This window comes from Gambusia affinis, linkage group LG13 (genome assembly GCF_019740435.1).
Source record: "Gambusia affinis linkage group LG13, SWU_Gaff_1.0, whole genome shotgun sequence".
In the NCBI taxonomy this organism is placed as follows: domain Eukaryota; kingdom Metazoa; phylum Chordata; class Actinopteri; order Cyprinodontiformes; family Poeciliidae; genus Gambusia; species Gambusia affinis.
In genome coordinates, this window is record NC_057880.1 from 21,096,355 (window position 1) to 21,111,197 (window position 14,843).

General features: G+C 35.3%; 1 protein-coding gene across 2 annotated transcripts in view; it reads left to right on the forward strand.

Annotated features, from left to right (window-relative positions):
- Positions 1-14,843, forward strand: part of zmp:0000000755 (phosphofurin acidic cluster sorting protein 2) — a 162,936-nt gene that overhangs the window by 40,162 nt on the left and 107,931 nt on the right. The window contains exon 3 of one of the 2 annotated variants that reach the window (XM_044135802.1): positions 7,096-7,180. The exons of the other annotated variant lie outside the window; for it this stretch is intronic. Coding sequence (XP_043991737.1) covers positions 7,173-7,180 — 8 coding nt within the window. The 5' untranslated portion in view covers positions 7,096-7,172. The remainder of the gene's footprint in view (positions 1-7,095; positions 7,181-14,843) is intronic. 2 annotated transcript variants of the gene reach the window in all.

Consider the following 14,843-nt stretch of genomic DNA (forward strand, 5'->3'; position numbering starts at 1 on the left):
AGAGGGGTATTTAATGCACAGTCAGGGAGCACTGAATGGATTTATTCAACTTTAAAACAAAACAATTGGAGGAAGCTTTGAGAGACAGTTTCTTTGCTTTTAAGTTTCAGTGATAAGCTTATCTGCTCTGTAGTTACAAATCACTGTCATACTGTGATAATTTATTACTTAGGTCTAGAAAAGATAAGTTGACTAAAAGTTAGGAGCCAAAATCCTGAAGAGCTCCTTTGGGATGGCCTCACCTCTGCACCAAGAACAGCTCTTGCCAAGTGAAAATGTGTATTATCAACATCACAGAATTTCAGAGTGGCTTTCAGCAATTATCTGGCTGCTAAATCTCTAAGTGTTGGATGAAGGAACCAATGCAATTAGAAAAGCTGCATGCAGCGCCACAATATATCATTTCAAAGAGTTAAACACCAAACAGATTCTGAGTCCAGCTTCTTTTCATCTAATAAGCAGCTGCTTTGTGCACCTCCTCTTTTTCACATCATCTTAACCAGCTTGAGACAGTTCATGTACAGATGTATGCAACTATCTGCTCTGACTAGATTCTCCCCCTGGTGTTTTACCTGAAATTAGTGGTAGTAGTGTTTAAAATAAAACTTAAAACTTTTTTCTAATGGGGGGAAAAGGCCACTTGGTGCCTCTCTGTGCACATCCCTGATGATGAGGAATGCTAAAGTGTTCTTGTTTTGATAAGCATTCTCTCATTTTTAAATGAGCGTCTCCTCACTTCTGTCTAACTCACTTATGGGGTTGCATACTTTGGAGCTGAATTCAACTACTGAAGATATTGTGCAGTATATGTCGGACATCAGTGCCGACTGTGGTCCACTTTCACAATATAAGGGATGTATCTCTCTTGTTCTGGTCTAGGTACTATTCAACTAATCTTTGAAATGTGATGCATCCTCTTAGGTTTCACACAAAATGGGACATCAAATGTGCTAAAGATGGAAGAAATTAAGGCCTTGCCCACACAGAACAAAGCTATAAAGTGGTGAAAGAAAAAAATAATAATTTTTTTATAGTTGACATTTAATAACTCCTCCTCATACTTTCTCAGACATCGGCAAAACTATATAGAAATCCATGGTAAGATTCATAAAATCCTCACCTTTGTCAGGATCTGTTCCTTTTCTGTGTTTATTTTAAGTTTCTGTCTGTGTTGTCCTGGCTCCCCTTGATTGTTCCCAGGTGTTTCTTGTCTCCTTGATTACCCTCTGTGTATTTAACCCCACCTGTGTTCTTTGTTCCTTCTCATGTTTGTCTAGTCTGCCTGTGTCACCAGTTGTGAGCATTTGCCCTGTGCTCCTTTGTGCTGCCTTGTCTTTTGGATTTTGATTTTTATTAAACATTCATCACCACCAAATCATGATAGTCTTATTTTACATGTGTAGTCTCTAGCTTATTTTTTTCTATTCTTCCTATCTCTTTCCACTTTGCTGGATTATGTCTTCCATGGTTGACTAATGTCTGATGTGACTAGGGTCAATTATCTGTTTGATACAGCCTTTAAAAATCTTTGCGGAGGTGCATGAAGGTTTCGAAGAGTGTGCCCTTTATCGTCTCATCTGTGAATGATGGGAAAATATCTCTGTTTTTACAGCTCTTATTTTTTTTCCTTCACGCTCCGAGGCCATAAATGCATCGTTTTAAACTGGCACAGTAGGAATAGGGGGCAAGTTGGTGTGTTGTGTTTGAAAGCAGTTACAGAAAATTGTGGCTTTGCATAAATTAAAGTCTGAAGAAAGAGGCATAGAAAAGCATATATGCTGGGTCCCCTGCAAAAGCTTTGGCTCGATTTTTACCCCTGGTGATTATATAATTTTTCTCTGGCGTCTGCTTGATTGAACTTCAACCAGCATATCAAAACTTCTGTGGGCTTTTTATCTGTTTGTTTCTTTGATGTGACTGCTTCATTGATAAATGATGGCTGCTCAGCAAAATGGACCATTTTCGTCTCAAGACACTTCTGTCCCTTTGTTTAACAGCTCCTTATCTGCCTGATGTACAGCCTATGAAACTTGCTGTCACTATCTTCTAAACCTTTGGTCCTTTTAACCAGAGTGGACCCGTAAACTAACTTCTGTTATTCACCTCTGTGGACCTCCATTTACATAGAACTTAAGCCACTTAAACTATTAAAAATCCCCATATAATTATAGTATATTTTCTCAGTGAATAATTCAATGCCCATGTGATTTTATATGAAGAAGTGATAATGGATTCTCAACAATGGGCAAAGTTTATGAGCAGAATAATTACTTCTTAGTGATATTGTGGGTAGTTATTCTGACATGTGCAAGCTTAAACTGACATATAATAATTTGTTTGTCCTTTTCAGTTGTCTAAAAGCTTGCAGATCAGTTCTTTGCATTCCTATGTCCGAATCAAAGTATTTCCTCCTTCCCCCTGCAAAAATGAAAATGGAAAAAGCACAAGGAAACAAAGATATTTGAAAGTTTTTGAAGAGTAATAACTTGACCTATTGACAGTATCACTAAACTCACCAAACAGGTATCAATTTTTATCTGTGTTGCAAAAGTTCTCACTGTGCTCATATATAATTTTGTCAGGTTACTGTTAAAAATCTTTCATCATCCATTGATGGATGTGCTTCCTGTTTCTAGTAGGATCAATTTGTTTATGTGAAACTACCTCAAGAATCTTGGAGTTGAGAATTTGAAAGAGGTCAAAATGGCTTCCCTGCAGTCCCCAGTCCAAGGTTTGTGGGTTTGTGCCATAGCGACAACGCACCACACTGGCTGTTGCTGCATTTAGAATTGGATGCCATCCCACAGCAGTGTGTGATCAAGCTGGTGATTAGCATAAACATGACTTCCAAGCCCGTTGTGGTTGTATATGTTTCTCCCACACACTACTGAATGAATAAACAGTTAAATTGGCAAGATGTCTTGTTTCCTCAAACTGTAATTTATTAAATCCAATCAACAAGAGCCAAGCCGTTCTGCATTAGCAGTGAAGGTTTTGCACATTCAACATACTCAACTCTGCTCCTCAACCCATGAATGTATTTTCTTTACAGATGCGGCACCACTTATGGGGATAAACAGGTTTCCCAACAGTATGAGAATTGTTGTGAAGAAGAGAAACTTCTTTCCCTTTTGTGCTAAATTTACTTTTGAACTGGTGGATATTTTTTAAGGTATATGAAGCAGGAGAGTGACGGGACAGCCCACGCTGGGAACCTGCATGATTAATGACAGGAGAGGTCTGCAAGTCAGGACATATTTTATTTTGCTAACAAGTAGTCTCCTGCAGGTTGTGGGCAGTAAGACAACCTAATCTGAATAATTCAATGTTTTATTTCCAAATCAACTGTCTGCATTCACTTGGCAAGCCTTCTAAGCTGCATTTCTGTAAATACTTATAGGTTATGGAGTATGTTCTGCTTCTTTCACCCTTAAATCTTAAGGAAGCAGCCATGGTGTACATAATTTTTTCACACAATGTTCCCATTTTTAATTCTTTGTTTAGCCTGCAACATTTATTCAATGTTTTTGTATTAAAAAACATTGAGTAAATGTTTATTTGATGTCATCTGCATGTTCATCTGCAGTACATCTGCAGATATCTTTTTTGTGGAATGTAATTTCAAATTATGTATAAAATAGTTGAAAGAAAATGCATCTTGTTTTTTTAAGTGCAATGCTATTTGGTGGTGTGTTTCCAAAGTGACCAATCAAGGAGAACCACTCCTTTTTTCTGCCACTGATTGGCTGTACCTTCAGCAGGGATATAAGCTGTTATGAAGGGTAGAACATATGTGAAGGAGTCAAATGGATCCAAGGGCACATCTTTACGTTTTGAGTTAGAATTGGTCAAAAGAATCAGGATTTATTGAACTTTCACACTTCCAGAGATAAAAAAAAAAATCCACTAAATGTTACTGTAAATTTGACGTCAAAGAAATCTTTCCAGAAGAGGATAGACCAAAATGTTTGGAATTTTCACAGGAAAAGATATCACCAAAAAGCCTGTCTCTTTCATCTCATCCTTAAACTAAACTATTCAAATCCAAGGTGTCTAGCTTTTTTTCTAAATTATTTAATTTTTTACACAAAACATCCTATATTTTCAATTAAAAAAAAGGTTTACTGGCTCTGTCCATTTATGGAGCACTTCATGGTTGGCATATTCAACCACATGCTCTTTTGTTAGTGGAAATCGAAGGTGCAACCTCACCATATGGGAAGAGTTTGGAACCAAAAGAGTTTAATGCTCATTAGTGAATACCGAACAGCTATTTGAAACATAATTAGATCATAATTCATTTCTTAAAGCAAATAGCCTGAGGCGCATTTCCTTTCAACTAATGTACAGTTAGCATAAAAATGCAGCTGGAAATTTTTTTTTTATCAAATTGTAAGGCATTCCTTAATGGTCTAAATATTGTTACTGTATGTAAATTCCTAAATTTTAACAAAGTAGTAAAAATATTCTCTAAAAATCCTTTAGAATGAACAAAGTAATTTTGGTGATCTTGATTTACCTAAAACAGGAACATTTAACCTGATTTTGTATGAGATAGAAATAAAAAAACAAAAAGGCTATTTGTTTTTTTTCTAAATTATTTTATAAAGTTTATGTAAACATCTGGTTTCAGTTGTTTCTGGAAAATCCAAACCTACTCTGGTCCTCTTCCTGAAATGTTTATAGCCAAATTATCCTGAAACCTGCAGTGAGCCCACACATATATATATATATATATATATATATATATATATATATTTATATATATATATATATATATATATATATATATATATATATATATATTTATATATATATAGAGATATTTTTATATATATATAGGTATATATATATATATATATATATATATATATATATATATGTATATATATATATATATATATATATATATATATATATATATATATATATATATATATATCAATGTTTTTACTATGAGCCTTTCAAAATAAAAGTAAATAGAACTAAAAAACAAATGTGACCAAAACACCAATAAAAAACAAATCGTGTTTTGAGGTTATGATTCAGCCAGTCAACAACCATTTACTATCTTTTAAAGGGCAAACCATAAGTAACTTAAATTGGATTTTAAAGCAAAGCCTTGTCACTAAAGTTGGGCTGTTTTAGGGGGACTTATTTTCATTCTGTAAAAGTGCAGTAGTTATCACACAGCCATCCATTTCCATGTAAATGTTGCTTTCAGTGTCTTGCGGACCTGCCAACCCTGTTAGGCGAGTGATTCCCCTTTTACAAGTAAGGCACGAGGGAATTCAAACAGCTGTAATTATGCAGCATTTATGAGAGTGGCCTGCCAAAATTTAACCTCACTCCTACAATCCTATAAATGCAGAGTCAGATTAGAGGCCAGACAAATGTGTGTAGACTGAGGACAAAAATCGACTGTGTTCACTGACATTAAATATAAAGCAGTAAGTAGTTCATGGGAGTTTATCCAAAGCTGTGGGATATTGGGGAAAGCACTTCTGAATTAGAAATCTTTTCATTCACAAATACGCAGCACTACTTATTTTGATTAACACATGATAGATTATTGTTGATTGGGGGCACACTGATTGATTCTGCACTTTAGAAACGTGGATATAATTTATAGCACATGCTTGAGTCATGCATAACCAATTAGATAAAAACAGAAAAACTCAAACATCAGCGATAAGCAAAGGGCATTTGATTAAAGCATTCATCCATTTGCCTTTACTTAATATATATTGGTAATTAAAATGCAAAAACTGCACATTTTTAAAAATACGTTACTCTACAACAACAAAAGAGCTGTCATGTTATTTCATGATACAAAAGCAGAACCAACAGAAGTGGGGTGACGGAGGGTAACCAGTGTGTCCTCTCCAGCGTCTCCATTGTCTCAGCCTCTTTTACTTTGTCCTTGTTCTTAGCTCAGAGATGTCAGCCACTGTGGAATCAATTTCTTTCACTCGCTGTTCAGGTCCATCTACATTTTTCACTTCATTTATACTCATTAGCAGGAAATGGCCACAGGCAGAAGCAATTTAAGCACCTGCAATGCAAAAAACCCTCAAAATAATTTCTTGTCACACTGTTTTGCTTTTGAATTGATGCTGTCAGCAATCAGGCAAAATGGAACATTTAGCGTTGTTGTTCTCAGTAGCAAACATTGGCAGGTTTATCATTAATGGACAGAACTGTTCATCCTGTGTGAAAGTGGTAAAATATTAATAATTTATTTTACAAAGTTAGTGACAATTTTGATATGAGTTAAAAAGTGATTTTTGTTTTATTTATTTTGCTAAACAAACAGAACCTGACAGTGAGGTATAATCTTTGTCTGCTTATGTGTGTGTTATATATGAGGATTGTGCATATGAGGAAAAACTAGGTCTGTGGTACTGTACAATGTAGCCAAACTGCATCAAGTTTCCTTCTCATTTCCATAAAGTAGGATAAAATACAGGGAATTCACTTGAACCAGCAACAACAGGAAACGGCGGTTAGAAAATCAGCAATATTTGTATTGGAAAAATAAAAACTGTAATCCTGGTTTTTGCCGTTTATATTGTTGTAATTTTATGTCTATGAACAGCAAAAGGATGTAGCCTACATGAGGATTTTCTAAGTATGCTTTATGATATTAGACTGTTTTATTAACTGACCTGCTCAGGAACTACAGATGGAAACTAGCTTATGATAAATCTGGTGCAAAGCATCTTTTATTAATGATTTTTCTATTTATCTGTTTGTTTTTTTTGCACATTGTCTAATAAACTGAACAATGCGACAGACGAGTCAAAGCATGTACATTCATACAAAGATACAAATATGAAGACAGTAAGAATAACAGACCTTACATAAAGGGGAAGTTACTATACAGTTATTAAACATACCATACTGAGATTCAAAAAATATGCAACTGGATATAATAATTTATTAAATGTACAATTGGATATCTGTATCTGTGCATAAAAACAATAGACAATCTACAGAAACAGAAAAACTGTGTAAATATCAGCAGAGACTTATTGTGTCTGTTTGGGGCAGCGATGGTTATAAACCAACAATAACACTTCTTTGTGCACCTAGGATGTTGCAGGCTGTTACTGAAGGAAATCTCCAGTTCTGCAAGACTCCAACTCAAACATCCTCCAAATCTTCAAATCATGTCCTGGTCAGTTCACACCAACAACACTCACTGGAACTTGCTCTCATCCAAAACACCCAAAATATCTGGTAAGTCTCTCCACTGCTTGCCCAAAGCAATGGAGAGACTTCTAAATGTCTATCCACATCCACATCTACAGCAGCATTTAGAGGCTCTAAATGCTGCTGTTAGCTTTTAACTAACCTGTTAGTGTTTACTGCCCTGCCTGGAGAACGGCTCTGAGGACTGGCAACACATATGGACAGATGTTAAGAAGATGTGGATTGTCAGGTGTTATTATCACAAAGACCATCAATTCGATGACTAAACTTGTCGCAGTAATCAATTAACCGCACGATAAATCAAAGCTCAGTAATTTTCATTGTGATGATTAATATTTTCTGAAGGGCAGTTTTCTTTATTAAGACATCATAATCTATTTTATTTATGGTTTTGGTTGTAGTTGTTTTTACTCCAATTTTATTCATTATTTTTGGTTATTCTGTTTGTTTTGGATGATTAAGATAAGTTACAGTCCTACAGTTACTGTTCTTCACAAAATTAAAGATTATTGGTCTTTAAGACTTACATTATTATGACATTATTGAAATATCACCTGAAAGAGGTCAAAAATCAGGGAGTAACATGGTGGACTGGTTGAAGTGTGCGCTCCAAATGCAGGTTCCAGACCTTCGACTCCCATCCTCAGCTCCAGGTCTTATTCACTTCTCTTTCTCTTCTTTCTGTGAGATTTTATTTAAATCGCATTAGTGCCAAAATGTTCTTTGAAAAAATAAAGAATAGTCTGGGGTATTATATTTGGGGGGAAAGGGGAACTATTTTTGATGAACAATTTTATAACCAATGGCAAATATAACAATCTAATAGTCTTTGTAATTACTAGTACTCTTTATTTATCGTCTTCTGTCATGAACTCTACGTTTTTGAAGGACCTGCTGCTGTTACCCTAATCTTCAGCTCCGTCTTCTTCGGCACTGAATTTCTGCTTTGCTGCCTTCACAAGACGTGGTCCATTTCACCTTTTACAGAGCAGATCTGCCCCAAGACGCTTAGGAAATGAGACTCACCATACTGTCTGAACTAACACCACAGGATATGTGAAGAAAAAAAGCAAAAAAAAAAAAAAAAATTACATAAAATGGGGATTGGCTGAAAATACAGGACCCACATCATCACAACGCAACAGCTTCTGCACTATCAAAGCCAAACACTGCAGGCATAAATCAAGCATCCTCATTACCTTATGCTGCTTACTTCCTTGCTAGAGGTAAAGGTGTTATAAGAAATCATCAAATAACTCTCTTGAGCCTTTCTGTTTTCTTCTTCTCCAGAGGCTTTACTGCCAAATTCTCACCGCTGTTTAAGACATCATTATCAGGATTTAAACTTCACACTAAACCTTTTCTGGATAAACCTCACCGGTCTGTATTTATGTCAAACTCATAGCATAATTTGTATTTTGTAGATTTCACTTGTGTTGCTGCATCCCACTGATTTTGTGAAGGTCTGAGGTAGCACCTGCTCAACATGCCTACAACTATTATAAATATTACATAAAAGAGAAATTAGGATTGTAAATATTGCAGGGGAAAGGAAACACAAAATCCCTATTTTTAAAGTCAAAAACTCTGAAACTGGTTAATTGAATAATGAAAAAAAGAGTTGCATATTTTGCCTTCTTAGTTTGAATCTACTCTGTATTTATCTCATTTGTTTGATGCTCAAATTTTCTGAGCACTGAGTTTTTAGTTTTCATGATAATTAAAATAAAGGCTTGAATTATTTCAGTTAATAGAGATGAGGATGGGATAGTGAGGTTTCTCCTTGTGCTTCTTTATCACATGGGATTCATACATTTGTTATTTCAAATCTCAAGAGTGTAGTACTGAAATTAAAAATGTGGGATGCTAGTGTTTATGTTTTATATGGGATGTAAATCATTTAGAAAACTTACTCCATATAAGGAAGGGAATATGCTTTGGTATCTACTCGTTTTCACACTATTCTTTAATGGTTAGAACATATATACTAATAAAAATTAGAACAATTTTATGATTAATCTGATTACAAGCACTATATAAAGAACTCTGGGCACATTTTGAGTACAGTATCACAGTGATGGAGACAAACCCTCTTAAGAAGCTTCTGTCATTTGACAAGAACAGCCACCACTTAGTCCTCTACAACAGCATCTTAAGAGCAGGAAAGACTTCAACATTTGCAAAACAAACAGCAAACGTGTTGTTTGTTTTCTTGATGGATGTAGATGACAGTCCTGAGAGTTTTGCCTGAATTCAGTCGGAGGGCCTGTCAGAAGTCTTTTAGAAAGATGAAAGCAGCTGATAAAGCGCCCCTATGTTTGATCCAGGTCTACACCTTAAAAGTGAGGCTGATAGAAAGCTGCAAGATCTAGCCTGGGGTGAGATCCAAAGAAAAGTGTGCAGCACAATAACTGCTGTGTCTTTCATTTGAAGGGTGAAGCTCAAAGACTTTTATGTTTTTGACTTGAACGAAAGATGATGCGAGTTGTTGTTTATATAATGCATCACAGACATTCTGGATTAAAGGGCAAAGACTCAAAGTTGGCCTTTTGAGAAATCATTTTACACATTGGTTTCCATTGAATCAACTGATGCACACATTGCTAATGGCAGACTTCCCTTTAACTTATTGCCTTCAAGCATTTCATGTAAAATTTTCTTTAAGTATGTCTGTGAGCTTTATATGATTTATTTAACCAATTAAGTCCTTTTAAATAATTTTAACATGTATCACATAAAATATTGTACATTTTCAAATCATTATGCTTTTACATTTTAGCTGTAAATAAACTAGACCATTTCCATATGTCCATGAGGAAAACATTCAGTCTGCCTTATCTGCAATCCTGAAAAGAGCTTGAGAGAGTTTTCAATTGTTTCTCTGGTTAAAAATAAAAGAAAACCTGTCAGCACTTCAAAAGCAATGGGATTAAGTGCATGCCTCATGTAGCTTTGATTGCAACAATTTCTCCCCTGGCTGCAGGTCTATTAGGCGTTTATAACCATGTGCCTTTCCCTCACCCTCACTGTGCCCTGAAAATCTTTTTCCTTCACCCAGCAGCCCCCCACTTCACCCAGATAATAGGCTGGAAGGACCATTTGGATGAGTTGGTGTAGCTGATAATGGTCACTGCCACGCTCTGTCAGTGAGACACCTGTCTGCTCCTCTATTTTGGATATTGGTCAACTGTGACTAAAACTATTGCAGAGTGTGACAGATGCTCTGTAAGTACATCCAAACTAAAACCTCAACCTTATTTACTCACAATGAGCACAGCAAATACCAAATAGTTTACGTATTAATTCTCTAATTTCTAAACTCTAGGAATATAGATAGAAAAGTTAATTCAATTCTTTTTGAGCTTTAAAACTTGGAAAACACAAAATGGCTATTGCATTCAAGTAAAGGTCACAAGTACAGGTTTATCCAAAGTAAGGATGTCCTAAACATATCAAAGTTATTTAGGATTATGCACTTCCTGGCACTATGTCTAATTCTATAGTCAGAAGCTTCCATGGTCTTTAATTGAGTTTGCAAGATTTGTAAACAAAAATAAAGTGTAACTTTTTTGACAAATCGAAAAGAAAGCACTTCTAGAGCAAACTGGCATAACATCACACCATCAAGACTCAGATCTACAGCGTAAAATCCGACTAGTTTATCTTTAATCCAGAGCAAAGTAAAACTTGAGTGGCATTATTAATATTTTCTGCCCCATAATGTTTTAATTCTTAAACTATTTATCTTTTGGAGAGGTTGTTGAGGATTTTGTTTTTTCAATTACATCATTTACATCAAGCTGATTTAGCGACTTCTTAAACCTGCAAATAACTTTCAATTTGCTCATGCTCTAAAGTTGACATAACTACTAGATATCAGGTGACTTAACAATGCTGCTGCATGTCATGGGAGCGCTACTGGCCTCTCACTGCGGCTGAAGCATGAAGACTAGATGCCTTCTGGCTGCTGCTTTAAATTGAGAGCCTGACTGCTGAGAAATTCTGAAGTTCCTGACAGTCACACCATGAGCCATCCCAATGGCTGATGGTGATGAATTATTACAACCATGGGGTAATAAAAAGTATATATAATGGTGCCTCCTAAAAACTTCAGTAAATACAGACTGACATTATTATTCCAGGACTGCTCTGGGAAATCTGTTTTTCAAAGAAAGAAGCTTTTCTTACTAAATAAATGTATTCTCATCTCTACATCACCAATCCCAGATCAATATGAGTCTTGATCAATTAACAATCAGAAGGGTGAATCTTTCTTTAGTTTCACAGACTGATTATATCCCACATTTAAAGAAACTGAGATATTCTGAAACCGTACTGAGACATTTAACAGTTAAAGTGCTTACTATTTATGGGTTATATTAATCACACTCTGGGTGTATTTCCAAAAGAGTACATAAAATGTAGTGCAATGTTTACTCATTGTTTCATAATTAATTGATATTTTTATAATGTAAAACACTATAAATTGCCTTTGTTGCTGAAATGTACTGTTACAATTAACTTGACTTGTGTTAAAATAAGTTTGTACTCAAGATCTTCAACTCTACTTAAAAAAGGCCCATTTTCCCAGCACCAAAAAAACACCATAAAAGAAGAAGAAGAATTCTTTACTGAGGTTCATACCTTGCAGTTGTTGGTGTCTCATTACCCACAAGTTGGCACAACCGATATTTGAATAAACATTATTCTAATTTTGAGATCAGGGAAATTTCTAGCTGTCTTTACATATTTGCATCACACTTTGGATTACTCCAGAAATGATTTGGATGCAAAATATCAAAACACTCAAAGAAAGTCGAGGAATGATGCTGAACATGTTGGAGGTCTCAAGGAAAGCAAAATGTTGCTGGTTGTATGTAGAAAAAATATACAAAGTGAGAAATAATACCATGCACACAAAAATAATTAATGCTATGTAATAGCTGATAGTTGATCAAAATGGTTCCTCTCCTTCCTATTGTCATTGTCTCTGTTTCTCCCTGGCAAAAAGATGGGCCACAGATGTCTAAGCTATGATGCCAATAACTTCTGCCACCTCATTTACACTTAAATAAATCTATTGAATGTAAACAATTTATTAGTGAAGATAAATATGCTGCTGCAGCTTTCATTCAAGATTTTTAAACGTGTAATTATTCTGATGAATGAATAGGCAGGTTTAAATTAACACATTAACACATTAATCATGATTCAGAAGTGTTTATGGATTAGTTCAGAAGCCTTTCTGAATTTCTAAGTTATAAAATGAAATCATTCATCATCATTCAAACACTGAAAGACATTCAAACACTTTTTAAAAGCTAAACACATCAGAGTCACTCTGATATTTATGATGAAGATTCATTGGAGTGGGATCAGAAGTTGTTTTACCCAACACATTTGTTTGCGTTTACCAATTTTTCATTTGCTATAGAAACTCTCATACATGCCAGAGAAATGCAGGGAAGCAAGTGTGCTACATTCTTCAAAAACATCAAAAGTTGAGAACCATTCACAGGTTCTTCACTAAGTCTGCTGCACTTAAGCACAAGATACACTTTGCCATCTTGGATATAGATATTTTTTTTACATTCAATTGGCACTTGCTGAAGCTGTTATTTTGTTCTTTTGATGTATTCCTCTTCTAAGAGTAAAGTCTGTTTGACCCTGTTGTTTGTTTCAACATCCCCCTGTTTTATTATCAGTTCCACTTCAAGAGCTTCATTCACTTCAAGTTCAGATCCCCTCCACTTCCAAACTCCTTGCTATGCTCAGTTAGCATCCATCCTGCTTTCATTTGAAGTGTTTCACTGCCTGCTGTGAATTTGTAAGCTACAACGTTTCTCCTTGGATATGCTGCATCACAGAAAATGTGAGTCTAGACAAGTTTGAAAATAGGAGAGTGTCTTGCACATTAGGAGCGTAAATCAGCCACAACATTGATTAATATTCTGCTTGGAATGTAACACTTGGTACTTTAAACTCTACAACGGAGGCTCAGGAGGATGGAGTTCATTCTGTTACCAGTGGGTTTCCATTCCTAACACCCACTTTGTCCGTCGCAGTCATTGCGTTCTTGAGCAAGACACTTTGCTTTGCCTGCTGGTGGTGGTGATTGTATGGCAGGAGCTTCTGCCAGTCTGCCCCATGTAGATGTGGCTTCAGTGTAGAAGTACAGCCCATTTACCATTTAACGAACCATAATATTATCTTTTGTTAAACCTCACATCTGTACTTTCTCAATAGTTCTTTTTTTTTTTTGCAGCTTCTATTTTTTGTAAAAATGAAGAATCTACAGTCTTAGTCTACCAACATACAGACTGCTCTGATTTATAAAAGTCTAATAAATGCTAAAATCATAGTTGAATATCAATTTTTTTTCTGTGTGGATAAGATACAACGGAGGGTACAGTAGTAGTGTAGAGTACAGTGTAGTATGTGAGCAACAACAAAGGTTTAATAAACTGATTCCTGGCTGTCTTCTAAAAATGACAATTTTTTAAAGATGATTGCAAATCTGGGTTATATAAAGTATTTTAGTGACATTGTTGTTTGGCTAAAAAGGTGAAAACCCCAACCATCAGTGGTGGTCAGAAAGAGAGTAACAGTTAAATATATATATCTGAATGCTGCCAATTATAGTTTAATTTCTGTCACAAGCGGCCACTGCCAACTGTAGCAAATTGTAGTCAGACCAGGCTTGCAACAGAGTGCTTTTAAAATCCTGGGGAGGGAACTATGTAATTTTTCTCTAAGCTCTCAGACTGCAAGTTACTGCTCTCCTCACTCTCTTCTGCACAATGGACAAATCACAATTTGAATCTTTTTCCTATAAACTCATTATGGAGCTGGAGACTTCACTATCAGTACATTTTTTTTGACAACCTTTGTGTTATGCAGTTATGACCGAGTTCAGGGTCTCCACTGTGCCAGCCTCACTCTTCAGCTTTTTCTTCAAAAAGGCATACTTTTTCTTTTTTTTTTACTGATTTCATCTTCATACAAGAAAATGAATAGACCCTAACAATATAAAATATCACATTATCACATTTGAACATAAAGACAAGCCACAACAATGGTTGAAAAAATAAAATTGGTTATTTTATGTGATAAAACAATTTTCCATCTACGTTTACATCTTAGTTGAAATATCATGATAGTTTAGGTAACATGTAATTGTCAATTTCTTTTGAAGAACTGGAGCAGAACTGACAGCATGATTTCCTAACAGCAGGCTAAATTTAAATATTTCTTTGAAAAATAGTTTGAAGGACTGATGATGCTGTCTTCCTGTCTCCTTGAAAAATACTCTTTAAGTCAATGCGTGGGTTCACAGTCTGAGCTGCTGTTCCACCTTCTTCCTAACTGAAACTTGCTCTAATCTTGAGTTTGTTTATTAATGAAGGTGGAAAGGAAATGAAAAGGTTGGAAATGGAAAGGAAAAGGTTGTGTTAAGAATATATAAACTGGTGGATTCTTTCATCAACTTATGCATACACTTGTATATGAATGTTTGAATTTGCATGTAAATTTTAGAATTTCTGCTTCTTCATCACTTGGACAATATGAATCATTATCATATCAAAGACATCACTTTTGAAGGGGCAATCCTTGTTGCTCAAATGTTT